The sequence below is a fragment of the Propithecus coquereli genome, unplaced genomic scaffold (genome assembly GCF_000956105.1).
Source record: "Propithecus coquereli isolate 6110/MARCELLA unplaced genomic scaffold, Pcoq_1.0 Scaffold1, whole genome shotgun sequence".
Classification (NCBI taxonomy): Eukaryota; Metazoa; Chordata; class Mammalia; order Primates; family Indriidae; genus Propithecus; species Propithecus coquereli.
In genome coordinates this window covers 17,760,734-17,784,234 of record NW_012133857.1, presented here as the reverse complement: position 1 = coordinate 17,784,234, position 23,501 = coordinate 17,760,734, and the positions used below count along the sequence as shown (strand labels likewise).

General features: G+C 48.2%; 1 protein-coding gene across 2 annotated transcripts; it reads left to right on the top strand.

Moving 5' to 3' along the window:
* Nucleotides 1–672: 672 nt before the first annotated feature.
* Nucleotides 673–22,094, top strand: WNT5A (wingless-type MMTV integration site family, member 5A). Of its 2 annotated transcripts, none has more exons than XM_012644595.1 (5): nt 673–1,332; nt 7,288–7,421; nt 8,636–8,886; nt 13,391–13,683; nt 17,265–22,094. In XM_012644595.1, the coding sequence occupies exons 1-5, from the start codon at nt 1,327–1,329 to the stop codon at nt 17,721–17,723; spliced, it is 1,143 nt and encodes a 380-aa protein (XP_012500049.1). In that variant the 5' UTR covers nt 673–1,326; the 3' UTR covers nt 17,724–22,094. The 2 variants fall into 2 exon arrangements, with proteins under 2 accessions (XP_012500049.1, XP_012500117.1); XM_012644663.1 differs by lacking the exon at nt 673–1,332 and adding an exon at nt 6,818–6,879.
* Nucleotides 22,095–23,501: the final 1,407 nt, after the last annotated feature.

Genomic DNA, 23,501 nt, shown 5'->3' with positions numbered 1-23,501 from the left:
GGGGGGGACGCGGTCCCAGCGGTCAGTCTGTCTGTCTGCGGGGCACAGGATCGCGGGGAAATCTGCTGCAAGCTCCACGGCGCCGCCTCCGTCGCCCAGAGCCTGGTTCGGTGCGGCAGCTGCCCAGCAAGCCCTTCCGCCGCCGCCACTGTGCTGGGGACCGCCCGCTGCCCGCTCTCCCGCCCCTCGGACCGGGGCGCCGAACGAGGAGGTGGGCAGCCTCGCTGGCCATGGACCGCCGGAGCTGAGTCGCCGCCGCAGAGCCCCGAGCTCTCGCCCTTCCCCAGCCCCGCGCCTGCGGTGCCCTCTCTCTTCTTCGCCCTTCGCCCAGGAAAGGCGGGGGAAAGAGGGAGATTAACCCGGAGAAAAAGAAGGGGGTAAAGAGAGGGGGAGCTAGCATCTCCCCCGGGGCAGTCGCCCGTCGCCACCTCAACCTACCACACAGCAAAAAGTTCCGGGGCGACTTTCATCCTTTTAGCGCCCCATTTTTGCCAAACTCTAAAATGAAAGGACAAAATTTGGCGCTGACTCTTGCAGCTCAGATGGCGACTCGTGCGTTTCCAGCGGCATCTCCCGGAGAAAAAGGCATGCGCGCCTGATTGTTCTGTGGCCCAAAGCTGCAGTGGGGGTGTGTGTGTTTGGGTGTGTGTCTGTGTGTACACAGACGTCCACACTAACTCGAGGCTGCAGGATCAGCGGCTGGAAGCAGACGTTTCGGCCACAGACCCGCAGAGGAGGAGCTGGAGATCAGAAGGCGTGAGCCGTCCAGAGTTTGCAGGATCTGTGGTGTGAATGAACTGGGGGCACCTGGGCGCACGGATCGCCCCCCTTCCCCCGCCCCAGGCCAGAGTTGAGTAGTGGGGCTTTTTTTTTTCACCCTCTTGTGAAGAATTTTTTTATTATTTGTTGTAAAGTCTTTTGCACAATCACGCCCACATTTGGGGTTGGAAAGCCCTAATTACCGCCGTCGCTGATGGACGTTGGAAAGGGAGCGCCTCGCCGTGGAACAGTCGCCTGCGCGCCTTCGCTGGACCCGCGGCTCCCCAATTGCGCCCTGGCCGGGCCCTGCTCTTGCTGCCTGTCTGCGCGCTTCGGAGCCCCCTCAGTTCCTGGGCGCATCCCAGCGCTGCCCCAACTCGGGAGCCCAGGCCGGGGCGCCAGTGCCCGCTTCGGCTCCGGTTCACTGCGCCCGCCCGGCGCGCCTCGGAGGACTTCGCAGCCCTGCTCCCGATCGTCCCCCCAGGCTTAACCCGGCCGCTCCGCTCGGATTCCTCGGCTGCCCTCGCAGGGGTGGCGACTTCCTCCCCCTGCCCCCTCCCCCTCGCCATGAAGGTAGGTGTTCGGAGCGCTACCGCGGCTCGGCACTTTTTTTCGTTACTTTTTTTTTCCTTTGGAAGTTAACTGAGTTCCCTCCACTTCTTCCTATCCCTCCATTTCTCCAACCGCCTCAAGAAGCTGGAACTCCAGCGTCGCCGGCAGGGACCCCTACCCCTTCGTCCCCCACCCCTGATGCACTGCCTCAGCGTCCCAGGAGGTCTATTCTCGTCGCACAAACCGTTCTGCACCTTTTAGACTTTGGAGAAAAAGTCGGGAAGAACGATGGCAGAAAACTGAGTGCGGTTCTCGGACGACTTTCCTTGTACTCCGAGAACCTCGAGTGCAATTTACTATGTATATTTCAGTAACAGGATAATGATTCAATTCAACAAATATTTACCAAGCGCCCACTGCGCAGGCACCAGGAGGGTGTGTGGCCGGGCCTCGGAAAGGGGAAAGGGACTCCTTGGTTGGAAGAACTGGCAGAGAGACTAGGGGCCAACCACCCCAGAGCAACGCACTTCCCCCTCCCCCCTCGACCGAGGCCAGGTTGCAGGCTGGTCCGGGCCGGGTGAACCGAGCGAGGCAGGCCCCTGTGCCTTTAAGAGTGCCTGGCGGGGGGCCAGCGCGCACCCCGGCGCGGGGAGCTGGGTCGCGTTATTAGCATTATTAGCGGCCACTGAGTGAGCTCAGGCACTTTGCAGCAGTGGTGGGGGCGGGGAGTAGTAGTGGTAGTGGCTCTAATCCTGCTCGCGGGAAGAGCGCTCCCGACCCCCTGAGCGGAGTCTGCCTTGTCCTTTAGAAACACTTGGGCCTCTGCGCTGGGAGAGCGGGCGGGGGCCAGTTTGCGAACTCGTGTTTGTTTTAATTGTCAGTTGTATGTTAAAGCCGAGTCACACACTCCGAGGGTCACTGAGAGTTCACTTTTACGGAAAGTTAACGTTTCTTCCTGCTATATAACTTGCTGTTTTCTAAACAACTTTTCTTATCTGTCCTCCAAACTTCGATCCTTATTTCCATTTTTCTTGGTCTTTCCCATTTTCAGTTTCCTAGAGAACAAGGTTGGAATTGGAATTAAGATGTTTCTTAAAAGCAAACAACCCCTCTTCCCTCCCCCCAAAAGTTTTTTTCTTAAAACCCAAATCTGGAGACTCCACGGCCTGTTTTACTTTCCGATCCCTGTCTGGCATCGGGGGCCCCCTCTCTCTCGTCTCTCTTTAAATGGACAACTCGCTGCTTGGAAGTAACTTGGGCCCTGTAGTGGGATCTCACCTCCTCAGCCCCCGCCCTCCCGCCAACATTTGCACGTTCACTGCTGAACCAGATGCGGAGATTAGTTTCTAGACAGCCTCTGCCGAGGGGGCAATGCTTGGAGTGCGCAGCGAACTGCGGGGCGGACGAATGCGGTGTGTGTGTCCGAGCGTGTGGATCCTTGCCCTGCGTGTGTGTAGACAGGAGTCAAGGATCAGTTGTTCTCGGGTCTTGTGCCTGCTGGCCTGAGTTTCTCACCCCCACCCCCACCTCCGACCTTCTCCACGTAAGACCCTCCCCAGGAGGCCCAGCCAAGAGTCCCTGGTCTTCTCCTCCCCTCCCCCGAGCTCTCTGGAGCACAAGGGGTTAGCCCTGTGCGCGCACAACTCGGCGCCGTACCCGCTGCCTTTCCTGCCCCGTGGTGCGGTGCCGGCTGCCCCCTGTTGGCCGCCTTGAGGTAGGACGCCTGTGAGTCGCGGGTCTTTGGGGTGGGCGGGCAGCTGCTCCCCCCCCACCTCTGCTCGGTTCATCCCTCCCGACCACCAGAACCCACTCTCCCAGCAGGGCCCCTCAGAGGCCCCCAGAGGACTGGCTTCACTGCGACGCCGCTGCGATACGGAAGGGGCCACGGGTCTGACCCAGCAAATGGGGCTCGGCTAACTGGACGCAGGGTTGGTACCTCTTCTCCTGCGCATAGGAAGGAGAGTGTCGCCTTAGGAGGCCTCAGGTCTGGCCTCAGCCGTCTCACCAGTTCTCTCTGCGGTTGAGGACAAGAGTCGCTTTCTCTCTGTCGGCTTCAGTTTCTTTGTCTATTAAAAATTGGGGGGTGAAACTACCTTTAAAGAGTGGAGGTGGGACTATAATTGTCTTTCTGCGTTCACCAACACTGCGCCATCTCTGGACAAAGTTGAGCCTGTGCCAAGACAGTTAGACGTCCTGTGTGAAAAGGTGTAAGTGCTGTGTGTGGGTCTGTCTTGGTGTCTGGAGAGCCCTCTGTCGGGGCTCGATGGGGGCAGGAAGCAGACGAGAACCAGGCCAGGCCATTCTTCCCTTGGAGCCTCTCTCTGTTCGAGGAGCTGCCGTCGGTTGCGAGGCCAGCGCGGCCAGAGGCTGTTCACGTTCCTTGCACTGATTCTGGCTCCAGGAGCCACCTTCGCCCTCTCTATCTGGCCATTCCCTCCACCCCCGCCCCTGCTCTGCGCACACAGCGCTGTGGATACACACCCGCAGCGTGGGGCGGCCGCGGCTCCCTTGTGCCCAGGCGCGAGGCGTGGTGAGCAATGGCTCCTTCGTCTGCTCCCCCAGAGCGGAACTCCTACCGGCCTCGGCCGGCCCTCCTGCTGCTCCCTGCGCACGCCGGGGAAGGACGTCCTAGGTTTGTGGCGGCAACAGAGTTTTTCTCCCGCTAGTTTCTCCATCTCGTTCCTTGCTTTAGGGAGAGATCCACGCGGGAAAATCAGTTTATTTTCCACCAAGAGCGGAGGAGATTCTTCTTGGAGTTTCCTATTCTCTTTTTCGCCGCCACGAGTCTGGGTCAAACTCTTCTTCCGCCTAGTTGGCGTCCCTCATCATTTCCACTCCCAGAGACCCGGGCCCTAGACGAAGAGAGTCTAGCAGAGGGGATGCCTATCCTGAGTGGCGAGGGCCCAGGGTCTCTGCCGGGCCTTCTCGTCATTTCTCTTAAGTGGCCGCCTGCCAAGGACCTGGGTGCTGCATGGGTTTGCGTGCGCGCCCCTGATGCTCCCCGTGGCCCCCGAACGTCCTCTGAGCAGCTTTACTCCTGAGGTTTCCTCTCTCTCACCCCTCATCACCCGTGGCCCACACTGCAGTTGGTAAAGGACTAGGAACACCTTTCACCCAACGCGAAGGCTGTGGGGGGAGAGATGTAATAAAGGTAGCCTCACCACTGAGCTGCTCAGGATTGAAAACGAGGGCATGAGAACGCCCTCCCCCCACTTCACCCCTCCCCTGAGCTGAACCTCTCAAATGCCCCCAGCCCTCCTCCCTGAGACGCCGGAGGAAGAGATTCCCAGGTCCTTAAAGAGTTGGCTTCCCTGGGTCCCGAAAGTATTGGAAAATATTTAGCTCGCTCTTCGGGAAATTCAGCTTCTGCCCAGAACTTTCGTTTTACCCCTGGTGTGACTGTCTCCTGAGAGGTCTCATTTCGCACTGTCTTTCGGATCAGATCTCTCGGTAAACAGGCGGGGATGTTTTACCCTACAGTACCGATGTATTTATTAGTGAGTACGCTGTGGGTTCCTTGAGTCTGTCAAACTTAGGAGGCCTTTTCTGGGTTGCACCAGGATGGAAGAAGGCCAAGGTGTTTCCGGGCAAGCGCGCGAGGTTAAGTGGAGACGCGACTCGTGGGGCTCTCCTGGCCGATCCCCTTTGGGACACCTCCGCCTACCTCTACCCTGGACCCAGGGAGACCCGAGTTGCAGAGACCGGTTGGCCCCACTCCCAGTTGGCCCCGGGCTCTGGGAACTGGTGGACTCTGCCTGGGGGCGTCGGGCCGGGAATGGGTTCGGTTTGTGTGGTTTCGGCTCTAACAAAGAGATCCGCTGTAATCCGCCGAATCTGTTATCAATTTCTCCGCTGCCGGCGCCCCGCCCCGTGCGCCCCGCCCGCAGCGAAGCTCCGAAGTGCGCGCGGCCGGCGGCGATCTGGGCTGCCGACTGGGAAGCACGTCGGAGCGCGTGTGCCTGTGCACGCATGTGAGTGTGTAAATGTGCACGGTGTGTGTGTGAACGTGTGCGCGCGGCGTCGGCCGCCGTTGGGGAGAGTTGCTTTTGCAGCCTGGGCCCTGCGCGAAGGCAGATCTTGCAGCCCACCCCCTCCCCTGGAGGAAACTTGACACTTCGGGCGGGGGTGGGGAGCGAGACAGCCTTCTCCCTCCAAAGTTGGGGAAACCCCAGATTTCCATTCTCTGGGATGCACCCCCAGCTTTGCAGCGCTTTGGGGACAACTGGGCCAAGGGCGCGGAGCCCTGGTTAGCTGGCGCTGGGGACCACATAAGCATTTCCTCTCCGAGAAGCCCTGTCAGGGCCAAAGGGGCGGCTCGCAGGGAAAAGCCGTGGCACGCTCGTGAGCCCCTTAGCGTTTCCACGGCTGCCCGGGTTCCCTCTGTCCCTTTTACGGCGCAGGTTCCAGGCCTGGTCCAGGGGGCTGCCCGCTGGAAGAGGCTCACCTTTCTTTCCTTTTTTGAGGAAGGGGCTCCCTTATGGGCTGAAGGAGACGAGCGCGGCAGGGTTACACTTACCAGAGATGGGAAGCGGGATTTTGGAAACCCGCTCCTCCCACCCGCACCCGCCACCGCCTAGCTCCGCCGCCGCCTGCAGGTGGAGAAGTCACCAGTGGGGAGGAACGGCAGCGGAAGCGTCCAGGCCGACTCCTGCCCCCGAAATACTTCAGGAAGGCAAACTTCGCCGCCCGGGGCCCCCTGCTCTCTGGAATCCAGGGGCCCAGCTGGGCTCGGGAGCCAGCGCATCTCTGACTTCGCCCGGGGAACTCTTCCGCAACCCCGGCCCTGGCCTCGCCCGGCACCCCAACCTTTCAGGACTGATGGAACCGAGTCTGAGTTGGGTTGGAGAGGCCGGGCTGGAGGCGGGGTGGCAGTGTTCAAAGCCAAGCTCGCAGTGCCGCGATGGCGAAGTGGCTGACAACTCCAGATCGGGACCAAGGGAAACTGGAGTCCCCCTTGGCTTACCGTCTCCTCCCTCCGAGACAGCTGCCAGGCGTGGGGGTGGGAGGGAGAGTGGAAAATCAGAATTTGGGAGAAAGCTGTGGGGAGGACAGGGAAGGGATCCTCTCCTGGGTCAGTGGGACCCAGACTCCCTTCCTTCCTCTGGGATTCCACCCCTCCTCACTCCGAGGAGGAGGCCGCAGGCGGAGCGCGGGGGGGGGGGCACTCTTTTCCGGTTTTCTTGGTTGGGAGAGCAGATCTCTCTCTCCATTATCCCCTAGGCGCCCCATCTCCTTCTCCCCGCCCCAATCTGGCTGAAGAGCGTCCTAAAGGAAACCCGGCTGCTCTTCCCCATCTGGAAATGGCTTTCCCCAAATCGGCCCGTAAACTGATTATGAAACATACGATGTTAATTCGGAGTTGCATTTCCCAGCTGGGCACTCTCCCGCGCGTTGGTCCCGCGGGCCTCGCCCCCATCCCCTGCCCTTCCCTCCTGCGTCCTGCCCCCACCCTCCACCCCCGCGCTGGCCACCCCGCCTCCTCCGCAGCCGCCGGCGGAGCGCTGCACTCGCCTTCGCGCTCCTCTCGCCCATGGAATTAATTCTGGCTCCACTTGTTGCTCGGCCCAGGTCGGGGAGAGGACGAGGGTGGCAGCGGGTTCCCGAGTGAATTACCGAGGAGGGACCCAGCACAGCGCGAACTAGAGGGGAGCAAGGGGGTGCGGGACTCGAGCAAGCAGGAAGGAGGCAGCGCCTGGCACCAGGGCTTTGACTCAACAGCACTGAGACATGTTTGTAATCGCTGGCGTGCCCCGCGCACAGGATCCCAGCGAAATCAGATTTCCTGGTGAGGTTGCGTGGGTGGATTAATTTGGAAAAAGCAACTGCCTATATCTTGCCATCAAAAAACTCTCGGAGGAGAAGCGCAGTCAATCAACAGTAAACTTGAGAGACCCCGGATGCTTCCGTTGTTTAAACTTGTATGCTTGAAAATTATCTGAGAGGCAATAAACATCTGCTCCTTTCTTCCCTCTCCAGAAGTCCATTGAAATATTAAGCCCAGGAGTTGCTTTGGGGACGGCTGGAAGTGCAATGTCTTCCAAGTTCTTCCTAATGGCTTTGGCCATATTTTTCTCCTTCGCCCAGGTTGTAATAGAAGCCAATTCTTGGTGGTAAGTTCATTCTATGTGCATATTTTTCTTTTCTTTTTTTTGGGTACAGATTCGTTTGTATGCTGCTGCAATATTTAAAGCTTAACAGTGAATGTGGGTGCATTTATCTAATACATACGTATGCAAAATATTTTATTTATGTGTCTTTTTAAGTCAAAATTTTCTTTTATGATAATTTGCTAGTATTGTAAAGCTTATCTTCAGCTCCATAGGGAATGGGTACCTATAAATCTAGGCCTTTTTCTATGAGGCCCTTGTTCAGATGTGTGCTTGTAGTACATCATGTAATAAAAGGGAACAGAAATTCACTTCTATAATAATTGTAAGCCCATCTATAAAATTTACTTTTTGCCACCTCTAGGTAGTAAAAGTGAGTTTCAACTTTTATTTTCTGTCACTTGAGGTTATTAACCTACAGAGTCTGAAGTAGGCAGAGTTCTAGGAGGACAGCTAAACTCCAAGTGGAGAAGTATTTGGGCTTGAAATTTGATCAAAAGGAGGTTAACTTAAATGTCTCTAAATGGGGGTTTCTTTCTGGGAGGGGCCTTGTAGATAGACTGCAATATATCCAGAGGATTATTTTTGACGGCGTTCTGGATATTTTTTCCCTGTAAATGAATAGCATTTTTCTGACTGTCAAACATGACTTCTGTTCACTGGATAGCCTGTCTTGGGTCCCTTACAATTACATAAGGAGACCTTTTAAAATGTCCAGAAACATGGTCAATTTTCTTCAGTCTGTATACTTGTCCCTCTGTTCTTCCATCAGTCAAAAGGAGCTGCTATCTCCCACCCGTGTCTAATTGTGTCTACTTTCGGCGTTCATATGTTTTCCAAGCAGATCGGTCTAATTTGTGGGGCAAAGTGAGTCACTTTCTCTAATGTCAGAGGCCCATCCCCAAAACCACTGTTTCCCCCTTTTCCGAGTGGATTTTGGAAATAATTGCTTCAGGTATATGGCAGCAACAGGGGCAAGGAAGTGAAAACGCTAACTGAGGAGCCAGATGGCAGGATGGGGACTGCACAATACCTCCGTTTTCTGAGTGGAGTTTAAACAGAGGAGTTTTATGAAGCCCTTCTCATACTTTGTCATGAAGAAGGCAGGAGAGAAAAAGCATCTGTGTGCTTAAAACTATGTATTGCTGACATGCTTTCTGGGGGCCCACCTCGAAAGTCCACGTAAATCTTGAATGCACATCTCCCCCCCTTTGCAGGTCGCTAGGTATGAATAACCCTGTTCAGATGTCAGAAGTATATATCATAGGAGCACAGCCTCTCTGCAGCCAACTGGCAGGACTTTCTCAAGGACAGAAGAAACTGTGCCACTTATATCAGGACCACATGCAGTACATCGGAGAAGGCGCGAAGACAGGCATCAAAGAATGCCAGTATCAATTCCGACATCGAAGGTGGAACTGCAGTACCGTGGATAACACCTCTGTTTTTGGCAGGGTTATGCAGATAGGTAGGAAATCATTTAACATATTTTAAAATATATATTAACTTTTTTCCTAGAAAAAGTCTTTAGTGTTTACTTATATACTTGATAAGGAGGGCACCTTCCAGCTTGGGTGATGGCTTAGGGATTTTTGTCATTATAGCCATTAATGTTAATTCCTGTCCCCTCACCTGATTACAAGTTTTAGACTTCTTTAATCAAATCAGGAGGGGCATGTCACAGATACCTTCATTTTTCTGAACACTTAATTCTTCCATAAAGCATTTTGTTTAAAATAGAAGCAGAACACTTATTTTGGTTTCTCGTAAGTTTGTGGGGGAAGCCGAGTCATTTATACCCTTTTAATCTTCAAAACTCTTGTCTGTTAGAAGTTTCTTAAGCCACAATTCAAATGGCCCAAGTATCAAACTAAAAATTATCATCTTTCAGAGCCCTGGGTACGTTGGAAGTGAACAAGGTTTTAATTTTCCTAATGTAGATATTTCCTGAGACTATAAAGATATATATGTTAAAAGCATTATCTTTAGTTCCAGAAAGAATTTTAATTAAAAGTGATCCAATTTACATTTGTGATTTTGGTGGTTGATTAAAAAGCACATACTTGGGGTCTCAACCTAGAAACTTAAAAAAAAAATTGTATATTGCTCATAGTCCAATTCTTAAATTTTAAATATGTCGTTGAACTTGTTACTCCATTTAAGGAGGAGGTGACATTTAAACTGGGCTAGAGTCAAAGATTTTGAAAAATCCATTTACCTCTGGTTTGGTTTAAATAGTGTAGGATATTTGACAGATATGCTCCTATGTGTGTTTTCTAGTGTGAATATTTTAGGTTTATTTACTTTTATGCAAACAAGTCCTTATAATTAATATGCCTATGGTGACTTCTAAAATAAGAAGCAATTTATCAAAGCAATTAACTGAAGATAAAAGTTGGCTTAATATCCGTCAAGGATGGATAAAATACTTTCAAAAAAAAAAAAAAACCCTGAAAATTGCATTCATTGAGAACAAAAAACAGTTGTCAGTAGATATTTCAGCCAAGCGGCTTCATAAACTATAATAATACAACACTAGAAGCCGTTCCTCTGATTGAATGGGAAGGCGGCCTGTAGCCTCAGCCTGCAAAGTTTCATAGGGCTTTGTCCTTTCTGTTAATGATTAAAATGTGCTAATGTATAGACTGGGATGTGAATATAGGGGTTAAGCTTCAGGAACACAGGAGTTTTCCCTGAATATGGGATGTCCTATGTAGTTAACTGGGGGTGTATTAGAGATTTAATTCTCCTGCATTTTGCTGCTGTGAATGATCTAAAGCTTTTTAAAAACTGTCTCAGAATGGTATGTTGTCAGCTTTTTCCCCCTCCTTATCTGTTCCTTCTAAACTGCCTTCCTCTCAGACTGTGGGACTACTTTTTCACATATATATGAGTTAGCAAAAATCATACACCTCTGATGGTAATTAGGAAGGAAAACAGCAGTTGGAATGTTTTTCTGTGTAGTCACTCACACACAGCTTTAAGATCCTCTTCCCATCTTCATACACAGCCTGTTTTGGGCCAAAATGTTCAGAATAAGCTATCATTTGCTAAGTGAATTTGAGTGCTGCTGGAGATTTATTTTAAATGTGGTCTAAGAGTCAAAAAGCCTGCTTCCTCAGGGAATAAGCAGAGCCCTTGGTACAGAGGCCTATGTTTAATTGTCCCCCGAAAGTACACGCTCCACTCCTCAGCTGTGTGGTGTTACTGTCTGGGCTGATGGGAAGTGGGTGGGAGTGGTACCTCCTGACAGCCTCTGGTGGAGGCTAAGAGGTAGATACTATCATCAAGTCAGCTGATGTCCTGGGGATGTGAGCACACAGGCCTCATCCTCTCTGCCAAAGGTCCCCCAAGTGCTTGGTGTCTCAGAGCAGAAAGTCACTGCTGGGTGGCTTGTGGTGGGATGCTGATGGGGTCTTCTGTTTTGTACTTCTTTTCAAAAGAGATGGAGGGAAGTAAAAACAGAATAGATTTTTATGAAGAGGAACATGGACCCAACTCTAACAGAGGGATAGGTACTTTGCTTTCACTTTTCTGCTTATGGGTATGTTTGAAAAGAATGAGCTAAGGGAAAATTTGTACCACCTTTGATGCCAAAGGGTGTATGTGTGCCCACCCCAGAGCTCTTGGAACACCAGGACATTGAGAGTAGTTCTTGTCTGTGAGAATCTGACCCTGAGATGGGGCCAGTGTCTGAGAAACTCAAGCTGCCACCTCCGGCCCCCTCCTTAACTCATTTTTCTAAGGTGCTGATTGCCTTGGAGTCACCGTGCACAATTGCCTCATGAAGGGCCCACTCTTCATTTTGGAAACTTTCTCATTTTTCATCATGCTACCCTTTCCTTCCAGCTTTTGTCTCCGTCTGTCTCTTCTTTGTTTCCGTGCTGTGAAAAGATATGTAAGGAAGGCACCATTTTTAAGGGCTGTGGGGATCCAAGTGGATGTAGATTTTTCACAGAGGGAAACCTAACTGAACCCGTGATATTCCAACCCGAAAGACTGTATCCTCAGGCTATCAGCCAAAGAATACTTTTCAAACTGACGTTTTAGTGCAGTGACCAATTAACTTAGAGAGTTCTACCAGGTTTATATTCTGAGGCAAAAAAGGAAATGCTCAAGATAGACTTATGAAAAAAACAGCATTATTTGTGTTTCGTATAAAAGCCCTTCTATGCTCTGTATACTCAAAGGACAGTATCTTATTTTCCTCTGTCCCCTGAGGATCGTTTTATCTCTTCTTCCTCTAGCTACAACCTTTTTATCCTACAAGTCTCCCATCCAGGGCCACAGCATTTTCTGTATTGTCAGTGTTAATCCTCAGATAACTCCCTAGAAGCTCTGTGTTCTCCTCCTTCCTTTCTGCTCCCCCGACCTTCTCTGCCTCTCCAGTTAGAGCTAGATAGGTATGAGGCACCACAGGAGTTCTCCGGATGGTCTTGCCAACCACCAGCACCCTCCTCAAGTCATTCATTTTTAAAATTTGGGAAAGGGAGGGTCTATGGTAAATCAGAACCATCAAAGTTCCTCGAAGGGGGTACTACAAATGGCTGCGTGTAGCAGAAATCCAAGAGAGAGTGGCTTGCTGGCTGCTTAAAATGACACCTCCATCCTCCTGCAGAATGACCCTCTGGTTGGGGCCCAGTCCTGTTGTCAGCTGTTCTTGTGCTCCTCCAACCCTCTCCCCCACAAAAAGATTGTTAGCAAGCTCTCAAAGTAAGCATAGGAGAAACTGATTCTGGTACAGGGATTTCAGCACCAGAAGGGGCCTTTATTTCCTAGGCATCTAGTTCAATACCCTTATTTTACAGTTGAGGAAAGTGAGGGCCCCCTCATCCCACCCCTACACCCAGTTTCCCCTGGCAGGGGCTTAACCCTTTCTTTCTCATAGTACAACACTTTTATTAAGCGGCTTCTTGTTATATGAAGAAATGTCTCCATGTACAAGTAGGGTTAGGGTAATCTATGATTGCTTCTGTTTTTCTCCTTACAAATATGGCTCCGATAACTGTTTCACAGGGAGATATTCTTTACAAGTTTTGAGGAAGGAGAAAATGTTTTTTTTTTTTTCCTTTTTTCCTAGGTTGTGCTTTTTTCCTTCTTGCTGTCATTCTGACACTTTGAGGCAAAGGATCGTTTTATCTCTGGGGGAGTGGGCATGGGTGGTTGCAGAAATGGCATTAAAAGACAGAAGGCTGTTTTTAAAGTAGACATTCTTGAATGAGAAGTATCAGGCCAATCAGCTTGGAATTTAAGAAGAGGCGAGTTTCATTTGTAACTGTCTATGAACTGGTTTAGAATTGACCTCTGGGAAAGTGAAGAGCCTCAGACAGACTTTGTGTGCACGAGGGAAGAGGGAGGAGAGGTTACAACTGCCAAAAGAGAGGGGGCTGCAAGGCAAAAACTAGTGTGGCAGAAACTGGTGCGGCTGCTGGCAGTGTCTTGCTCAGATTCGGGCCCGAGACTTTCAGAGTCTCTAAGCCTAGCAAATTCTACGATCCTGCCCTATATGTAATTGAAATGAAAATAATACCAAACATTAAAATAAGTGCAAGGAAATCTACCCAGATTCTGAGTTTTCCTTCAATGACTTCTTTCATGTGCATTTTTGGAAATACGAAGTTTTGACCATTTTCAAAAGAGTTGTGGAGAAAATCAATCCTGCACTGCTTAGAATCCTGCCTTAGGCTCTGAATGTCAGAGCAATGATATCAGGACTCCGCTACTCCTTTGTTGTTTGCTGCTTCTGTGTGTTTGGGGGGCGAGAATCTCTCTTGGCTTCCCCTCAAGGTGGGCCCGGGCCTGGGTGTGTGTTAGGGATGCCGTCCTCCTTGGTCCCCACCGGGGAGGGGTCCCCGGCCCCTGAGAGGGCTGCGCAGCAAGTGTGTAGGGGGGCTCTCCCTGCCCCCGCCCCAGGGGGCCCAGGCCTGGGGCGTGGGGCAGGCAGCCCGGTGACCCCGCGTCCTCGCCCGCAGGCAGCCGCGAGACGGCCTTCACGTACGCGGTGAGCGCCGCGGGGGTGGTGAACGCCATGAGCCGCGCGTGCCGCGAGGGCGAGCTGTCCACCTGCGGCTGCAGCCGCGCCGCGCGCCCCAAGGACCTGCCGCGGGACTGGCTCTGGGGCGGCTGCGGCGACAACATTGACTACGGCTACCGCTTCGCCAAGGAGTTCGTGGACGCGCGCGAGCGGGAGCGCATCCACGCCAAGGGCTCGTACGAGAGCGCGCGCATCCTCATGAACCTGCACAATAACGAGGCGGGCCGCCGGGTGAGTGCCACCGTCTCTGCCCCCGCCCGTCTGCCCCTCCCTTTGCCCCCGGCCACCTCCTGTGTCTCCCTGTTGCTCTCTGTGGTCCTGTCTCTGTGTCTCTCTCTGCGTCTCTCCTCTGACCCTCTCTTTCTGTCCCTGTCTTCCTGTCTTTGCCATCTCTCTCCCGGTCCCTCTTTCTTTCTCTCTCTTCCCTTCCTTTCTTCCTTCCCTGCCTGTCTCTTCTCTGTCCCTCTCTCTCTCACTCTCCCCATCGTCTCTTTCTCTAGAATAGTCCTGCTTACATGCAGGCCTTCCTGGGGAGGGATGCGCAGCCCAGAAAGAGTTCTTGGGGTGCATCATCGCACCATGGCCCCCCAGCCAAGATGCTCCAGCAGTTGCCTGAGAAAGGTCTTTCCCTGCCTTTTGAAGTAGTCCCCAGTGCCATTGGCTAGCGGAGCTCTGAAATGAAAACGTCAATAACTTTCTCCCTCCTCCGTGGAACATGTTTGTGGTTGGGTTTCAATTTGGAAGACAGAGCTATTTGTCCCAGTAGGTGCCCAGCTGAGAAAGCCCTCACCCCAGCTTTCAGGCCTTCTCTTTTCCCTCCTTTTTTTCCTCCCTGCCCCTCTCTGTCATTAGATAGCACGCCTCATGGACTGAGGGTTTGTTTTTTTTTAAAAGGGCTTTTCTAGGAAAACGACAGCACTTTTAGTGGTGTGGAATTTTATAGGTCTGACCATCAGGCCAATCACAGGGTGGCTCTGGAGAGAAGGGAGAGCAACAGGAGTGCCCAGAGAGGACGGTCTTTGCAGCCCTCTCGAGTCTCCCGGTTCCCGCTTTTTCCTTCCCCTGGTAGGGATATGAAAAGCTACTTCTCAATAGTTAAAAAGACCTTTTCTTCCTGCGGTTAAACACATGGCACTTTATGGCTGCTTTAAAATGAAGGGGTGAAAACTTTTCTTAACTTTGGCAGCATTGAAAACCAGGGCCATTATTTTTTCACAGAACCCAAGGTAGGTGCCAGGAACTTTCTGGTCAGAGATTTGACTCTTCTGTATTTTGGGGTGAGGGAGAAGGAAGATAATCACAGAGTAAACCATAGAGAACGGGAAGGAGACTTAGAACCCTCTGGCCCCACACCCTCATTTGAAAGATTGGGAAACTGAGGACTAGAGGACCACTTAGTGACATGGAAGAAAATTAATAGATTGAAATATAAGCCTAGGTGCATTTTATTAAACCATGCATCACAGCTTAGGGGCGAGCGAAGAGCTGGAGGTTTTGGAATTGGAGAAATCTAGGTTAGAATCCAGTGCTGTCTATTGTTTTCTGTTTCAGAGCCTCGTTCCCACATTTCCATGTCTATTAAATGGCCGCGGCAATAACTACCACTTGGGCTTATTGTGAGGACTAAATGAGATCATATAGTAGGTCGAACCATATGAAGTTGCCAACACTTGATTCTTTTTGACCTACAAAATAACGATTTCATTTAGTCTAGGGTCTTAGTTTAGTGTCGGCTATAGTAAGTGCTTGATAAATACCTACTAAACATTATCAGCAGAGGATATAGAGAAGTCAAAGATTGCGTAGATAATTCCAACTAACTTATCTTCTTCTCAGATTTGATGTTAAACATTTGGGGGTGTCTGAGAAGGACTAAACTCTGTAGAATTTTGCCTGTGCTACCCTGAGGGGTCAGATAATTGCTCCCAAGGGAGTGTGACCTTCCCTTTCTCGGGCCTTCCACTACCCTGGTGCCTGCAGCAAGGGTTTACTCTCTCTCCTGACTGTGACAGACCCAGAGCCACGTAATGGGGGTTCAGCCACATTCTCTCTGGAAGCCTGTGAGACCTCGCCCCCACCCTCATCAGGGACACATCACTTGACTTTGTGCATATGTTGTGTCCGGCGCCTCAGACCAGAAATACCTGCAGGACAGAGAGAGGTGGCTGACTCTTCTGGGTCTTATCCAGGGATGTGCTCATATCTGGGACTGTCCTCATCTTTGGGACTTTCTTAGACTTCTCTTATGTTGAGAAATCATCAGGGGCTTGGCTACCAAGGAGAGAGGCTCAAGGGACTTCCAAGTGGCAAGAGGAGATTTTGGGGAGTTTGAAAAGCACCTTTAATGTTACAATTTCATTTAAAATCTGCGTTTTTTTAATAGTGAGATTTTGGGGGGTAAATTTTATCATTGGAGCAGTGAGCTGAGTTTGGATCCTAGTGGGTGAGGTTACATAGAAGAAAGTTAGTGTCTAGGATGGTGGGAATTAAGGGTGGAAAGTTGGGCACTGCACCAGGAAATTTTGTTAGAATTTACTCAGGGTATTAGCTTTTTAATTTTTCTCAAAGGGGAGCAAAGGTTAAATACGTTTGCAAAACCCTTCCTCAGACTAGCTGAGTGCCTGAAACTTTTCATGCCAAGAGAGTATACTTTGTCCCCTTGTGAAAGAAAGTCCCTTAGGGATCCCTGGAGGAGGAAGGTAGCTGTCCTGGGTAGAAGTGCCTCCAGGTTTCTGACAGGCGCTCTCCAGCATGTGGACTCTGGAAGGTCACTGGCATAAGGAACTGTGGGAAGGAAGGACTATAAATAGGCAACCACCACCTCCCAGACTGCTGGGCACAGTGCTCTGGGGCCAGACCCATGGGCATTGCTACTGGGAGGTGACTGGGCAAGGGCCCAGACACCAAGCCCTCATCACCCTGGAGAAAGACCAGATTTACTGAGTGTGTGCCGGGTGCCAAGTGCTTTCCATGTCTCCCCTAATTTTATCTTTATAAGAGTGCTGGGAGGTCGGTTCCATCAGAGTCCACTTCACAGATAGAACACAGAGGCTCTGAAAGGTACAGCCAGTTGTCTGAATTCAAGGGAAAAGTTAGGAACAGAATCCATGTTGCCTGGCTCCAGGCTGGGTGTACTTGGCCTAGAGGGGTGAGACCAAGAATGTGAGGGCTCTTGTGATAGTTCCTGGTGCATAGCAATAATAGTATTGATAGTAGTGGGTTAGATTTGAATCCCATCCCTCTGGGGCTAGACCCCCTCCCAATGCTACACTTACCAGCTGTGTGGCCATGGGCAAGTCTCTGAGCATGGGTGTGGAGTCTGACTGCTTGGGTTCAAATCCTCGCACCCCTACTTCCCAGTGGTTGGGTTGCTCATCTCTCTGGGCCTCACTTTCCTTCTCCGTGAAATGGGGATGATAACTGCACTTCCCTCATAGCTGGTTGCAAAGATAATTCAGGTAATGCCTTGTGAACAACCTTGTGGGTTGAGTGTTCACGTGTTGCTGCTAATGTGCCTGTAAAAAAGAAGCAGTGGGACGATTTTTTTCCTGTTCCCATTCGAAACTCTGTGGTGGTTGTTGACGATGATGTAATATGAGGGGGCTCCAAATGTATTTATTTGGAAGAGTTTTTAAAGAAGACAACTTAAGACTTCTCGTAGTGGAGAATGAAGGGGAAATAGCACAGCCCTTAATTCAGCCGGTGAACATAGCTCCATCGCGAAGGTCGGGAAGAGCTTTGCTAAGGGAGCCCATGCTTGCATCTCGCCTCCTCCATGAATCTGTACACTGACTGTCCCTGTTTCCCCACAGACGGTGTACAACCTGGCTGATGTGGCCTGTAAGTGCCACGGGGTGTCTGGCTCATGCAGCCTCAAGACGTGCTGGCTGCAGCTGGCGGACTTCCGCAAGGTGGGCGACGCCCTGAAGGAAAAGTACGACAGTGCTGCGGCCATGCGGCTCAACAGCCGGGGCAAGTTGGTGCAGGTCAACAGCCGCTTCAACTCGCCCACCACGCAGGACCTGGTCTACATCGACCCCAGCCCCGACTACTGCGTGCGCAACGAGAGCACGGGCTCGCTGGGCACGCAGGGCCGCCTGTGCAACAAGACGTCGGAGGGCATGGATGGCTGCGAGCTCATGTGCTGCGGCCGCGGCTACGACCAGTTCAAGACCGTGCAGACCGAGCGCTGCCACTGCAAGTTCCACTGGTGCTGCTATGTCAAGTGCAAGAAGTGCACAGAGATCGTGGACCAGTTCGTGTGCAAATAGTGGGCGCCCCTCTGGCACCCAACTCCGCTCCCAGGACCCACTTATTTATAGAAAGTACAGTGATTCTGGTTTTCCTTTTTTTTTTTTTTTTTAATATGTTTTATTTTACTCCCACAGTTGCAACCGGAACCATTTTTTCTGTTACCATTTAAGAACTCTGTGGTTTATTATTAATATTATAATTATTATTTGGCAATAATGGGGGGTGGGAACCAAGAAAAGTATTTATTGTGTGGATCTTTGAAAAGATAATACAAGCCGCCTTTTGATAGTATGGGATGAGGGGAAATAACACATACCTAACTTAGCTGTGTGGACGTAGTACACATCCAGAAGGTAAAGAAATACATTTTCTTTCTCTCAAATGTGGGGTCATATGGGAGGGTAGGATCCAGTTGAAAGAGGGTGGTGCAGATCTATGCATGATTTGGTTTCTGTGCCCAAAATGAATTGTAAATGCTCTGGTGCAAGATAAAAAGGTCTCGAGAAAAACAGCCAAAAAACAAAAAACAAGACCTTTCTCAGGGGCTGTCAGCCTGCTTTTTACATTCTCAAAATGATAAAATGTAAGGGCAAGAATCTCATATCCTCAAAGAAAAAGATATCTCTTGTGTCTCATTGTTTTCAAATACTCCATCTGCAGATGGTCCTATTCTAGTAGAAACTTGGAGAACGAGGAGGAAAGTCCCCAGAAATTAAAAAATTTAAAACTCCTGTAATTAAGATGATGGTGATTTGAAGCTGTTACAGAAATAAGGATTTCAGATGGAAAAAGGATCCCCAGATGATTCTGGACACTAGACTTTTTGTTTGGGAGGGGGGAGATGGCTTGAATATAAAGGAAAATATCGTGATTTTCTTACGGATACTTGGTTAATAAATGATAATAATGAAAATGGTACAAGAATTCCATTCACAGATTCTCAGCCCAAATGACAAGGTAATTGCATGCAGTTCAGCACTGCACCACAGCAGAAAAGCTATTTGAGGAAAAAACAGTGAAATCCACCTTCCTCCTTGACCCCGACCCCTCTGATTCCTCGGTGCTGTGATGTGATGCTGGCCATGTTTCCAAATGGCGGCTCCATTGGGTCCCCTTTGGTTGTAGGACAGGAAATGAAACGTTAGGAGCTCTGCTTGGAAAACAATTCGCTACTTAGGGATTTTTTTTTTCTCAAACTTTTATTTTGAGGAGCAGTAGTTTTATGTTTTAATGACATTACTTGGCTAATGGAGTTCACAGAGGTGTTACAGTGTTTCACTATTATGATCCTGTGTTTAGACTATCCACTCAAGCTTTTCTTATTATACTGCAGGTGTACCCTAAAACTGTTCCTAGTGTACTTGAACAGTTGCATTTATAAGGGGGGAAATGTGGTTTAATGGTGCCTGATATCTCAAAGTCTTTTGTACATAACATATATATATATATACATATATATAAATATAAATATAATAATATCTCAGTGCAGCCAGTGATTTAGATTTACAGTTTACTCTGGGGTTATTTCTCTGTCTAGAGCATTGTCGTCCTTCACTGCAATCCAACTGGGAGTTTTCCAAGAATTTTTTGAGTCTTGAGCTTGGGCTGTGGCCTTGCTGTGATCATACCTTGAGCATGACGAAGCAACCTTGTTTCCGAGGAAGCTTGAAGTTCTGACTCACTGAAATGCATGTTGGTTTGAAGATTTCTTTATCTTTTCCACCTTACCCCCTTTTCTCTAATCTCCATTTCTGTACACTTTGTGGAGAGGGCATTACTTGTTCGTCATAGACATGGACATTAAGAGATATTCAAAATTCAGAAGCATCAGCAATGTTTCTCTTTTCTTAGTTCATTCTGCAGAGTGGAAACTAGTGCCTAGTAGATTTGGTAGTACTTATTTGCGTCCCTAAGGAAAATCCAGCCCACTATATAGATAGCTAGTTTAAAAAGTTTTTTTTTAAACAGGGACACCTCTTTCCAAAATGTGTCATCAAATATATTCTTATCTCAGACTTACATTGTTTTAAAAGTTTGGAAAGATACACATCTCTTGTACCCTTCATAGGCTTGGGGCCCTTCATATCACCTCAGCCAACTGTGGCTCTTAATTTATTGCACAAGGATATTCACTTCCCCTCAGTTGCAGTGAATTGCAAGCAAAAGATCTAGAAAGTAAAAAGCACTAATTAGTCAAAAATGTCACTTTTTTGGTTTTTATTATACAAAAACCATGAAGTACTTTTTTTATTTGCGGAATCAGATTTTGTTCCTTTTTAGTGATTCATGTTTATGAAGAGAGTTGAGTTTAACAATCCTAGCTTTTAAAAGAAACTATTTAATGTAAAATATTCTACGTGTCATTCAGATATTATGTATATCTTCTGTGGCCTTTATCCTGTACTTTTAATGTACATATTTCTGTCTTGTGTGATTTGTATATTTCACTGGTTTAAAAAAACAAACATCGAAAGGCTTACGCCAAATGGAAGATAGAATATAAAATAAAATGTTACTTGTATATTGGTAAGTGGTTTCAGTTGTCCTTCAGATAATTCATGTGGAGATTTTTGGAGAAACCATGAGGGATAGTTTAGGATGACTACATGTCAAAATAATAGAAGAGTGGAGAATTTTACCAAAACCAAACTATTTGGAAGCTTCAAAAGGTTTCTATACGTAACGGAACAAAAGGGGAATTCTCTTTTCCTATAGATGTTCCTCAAAAAAAAGAAATCAAGCAGATGGCTTAAAGCTGGTTATAGGATTGCTCACATTCTTTTAGCATTATGCATGTAACTTAATTGTTTTAGAGCGTGTTGCTGTTGTAACAGCCCAGAGAAGAACGAAAAGGCGCATGCTTTTATCCATGACCAGATTTTTAGTTCCCAAAAATGTATTTTTGTGTTTACCACTGCAACTATTGCACCTCTCTATTTGAATTTACTGTGGACCACGTGTGGTGTCTCTATGCCCTTTGAAAGCAGTTTTTATAAAAAGAAAGCCTCAGTCGGCAGAGAATGAAAACTCATTGGAAACTAAATGTTCGTTGCGTTAAGTGCAATTAATACAAATTCTTTTGCTTTACAAAAATGTGCATGGAAATCTGGACAGTGCTGCACAGATTGATACATTAGCCCTTTGCTTTCTTTCTTTCCGGATAACCTTGTAACATATTGAAACCTTTTAAGGATGCCAAGAATGCATTATTCCACAAAAAAACAGTAGACCAACATATAGAGTGTTTAAAATAGCATTTCTGGGCAAATTCAAAAGCTTGTGGTTCTAGGACTCACATCTGTTTCAGTTTTTCCTCAGTTGTATATTGACCAGTGTTCTTTATTGCAAAAACATATACTCAATTTAGCAGCATCAGCATATTTTTCCTTCTCATCCTGGAGTGCATTCAAGATCTTCCCAATACAGGAAAATTAACAAAAAATTTATATATAGGCAGCGGCAAACATAGCCATGTTCAAAATAGTCATTATGGGCTCAACTAAACAGATTGTTTTAAGTTTTATTCCAGTTTTTCTGTTCATTTCTTTGAGCTTCTGACCTCCCGAGACTGGCACCGCATATGTGCTAGTAGCTTACCCAAATTCTTTTTTCAGGCAATTTTGCAAATACCAATTTTCAATTTGTTTTTATAAAACATTATTCAAGCCACTGGAATTATCAAATATGATGCTGTAGCAGGATAAGTATCCAAATAAGAGACTAGTACTAGCTAACTCCAGGAGATCATTAGCAAAAACAATACCCAAAGACTGAGTGGTCCACAATATAAGTATATAGAGAGATAGATAGAAAAGGTACTTATAACTTGAAGCATATATTTAATGCAAACATGCACGAAGGCACAGGTCTAAAATACTGCATCATCACTGTAAACTATACTTTTAAAATATTTATTTTTTTAAGAAATATTTTCTAGTCTTCTCTCTCTATGGAATGGTGAAAAGGAGATGCCATGTTTTGAAAGTAAGATGATGAACTGAATTTTTAATTTGGGAAACATTCAGTAACATAGGAATTAAAACTTAGAAAAGAGATCTTCTAATTTACCTGTTCACACAAACTTTACACTTAAATCTGATGATTGGATAATATTTTATTTTAGTGAAACATTATCTTGTTAGAAAACTTTAAAAAATGGATACAGAATAATTAAAGGTTGGTATGACTTTTTAAAAATTGTATCAGTTTGAATCTAGAAGATTGAATTAAAATGCTGTCTGAGTATTTCGAAAGCAAAAAAAATGGAGGAAAATTGCATCTTAGACCATTTTAATATGCAGTGTACAATTTGCTGGGCTAGAAATGAGATAAAGATTATTTATTTTTGTTCATATCTTGTACTTTTCTATTAAAATCATTTATGAAATTCAGTGCAGTCACGTGTGTGTGTTTAGCAGAGAGAGTGTTCATCAAAGTTTGATGCCAGCATGGATTATGGTTAAGGCATCCAGAAAAACACATACATTTCAGGTATGTAGATGATGATTATGGTTGAATCTCGATGATTTATTTTGTACTTTAATGCTCCTTTTTCTTTTGCCTATTGCTAATTTTTCCATTTCTTATCTGCTCTGTTGCTGCTAATACGTAAGAGTTGTACTAAGAGATTAGGCATTTAGCACAATGAGATGGGATTACCATGAAATTTCAGGGCAAGGGAAGAAAGACAAAGTGATTTTAAGAGAGAAATAAAACAATGTTCAAGCTGAAGAACAGACCAAATCACCCAGAATATTCTGCTGGTTGCTTTTTTTTTTTTAAATCTTACAACAATTGCCAGTGAGGTTTTTAGAGTTTCTCAACCTTGGCACTAATAATATTTTGGGCTGGATAATTCTTTGTTGTGAGAATTTGTCCTATGTGATGTTTTACAGTATCCCTGGCCTTTACCCACTAGAAACCGATAATATCCTTCCATTTATGAGAACCAAAAACGTCTCCAGACATTGTCAAATGTGCCCTGGGGAGCAAAGTCACCCCCAGTTGGAAAATCACAGCTTTAATTTCCAAGTGGGAGTTACAGGCTGACCACAGAGGTGAGCTGTTACTTGCTGGGTTGACCGATGAGTGAGAGACGTCCCTTGTGAGTTTCACTGTGCAGAGTATGGAGATGTGGCATCTTCTACAGCAGCGGTCCCCAACCTTTTTGACACCAGGGACTGGTTTCAGGGAAGACAATGCTTCCACAGCCAGGGTGGGGAAGGGGCAAGGGGTGGGCTGGGAGGCGGAGCTCGGGTGGTGATGCGTGGCCTGGTTTCTAAGTACTGGGCTGCGGCTGGCTTGGGTGTTGGGGTCCTCGGTCCTACAGGGCAGCCCAGCTTAGCCGTTAAGAACGAAGGTGTTGGAGCCAGACTGCCGGGTTGAAACCCCAGTGCCACCTTCCCCTTGGGAAAGTCGCGCAACCTCTCTCTGCCTCTGAGCCCTTTGTCTTTAAAATGAGAGAGAGTATTACTACCTACTTCTCAGGGTTGTTGTGAAGATAAAATGAACTAACATTTATGGAGTACCCAGAGTAGGTTCCGCTACATAGTAAAAGCTCAACAAATGTTAAGTAGGAGACAAAGGTTATGCGGAAAGGGATGCTAGAGTAAGTCTGAGGGCTAATCCAAGTCAGCGTGGGGTCAGTGCTGTTTAAATCTCATTTTAAAGACAGAGGGAGCAGAGGCAGAGAGAGGTTGCCCGACTTTCCCAAGATGAAAGAGATCCTTGGATTTCAACCCAGGCAGTCTGGCTCCAACACCTTGTTCTTAATACCTAATACTATTGGCTCAATG

Bases quoted from the DNA above. Each gene is read 5' to 3' on its own strand.
- WNT5A (XM_012644595.1), top strand. The intron at 8,887-13,390 runs GTAGGAAATCAT...CCTCGCCCGCAG, and splicing joins TGGCAGGGTTATGCAGATAG to GCAGCCGCGAGACGGCCTTC. The intron at 13,684-17,264 runs GTGAGTGCCACC...GTTTCCCCACAG, and splicing joins ATAACGAGGCGGGCCGCCGG to ACGGTGTACAACCTGGCTGA.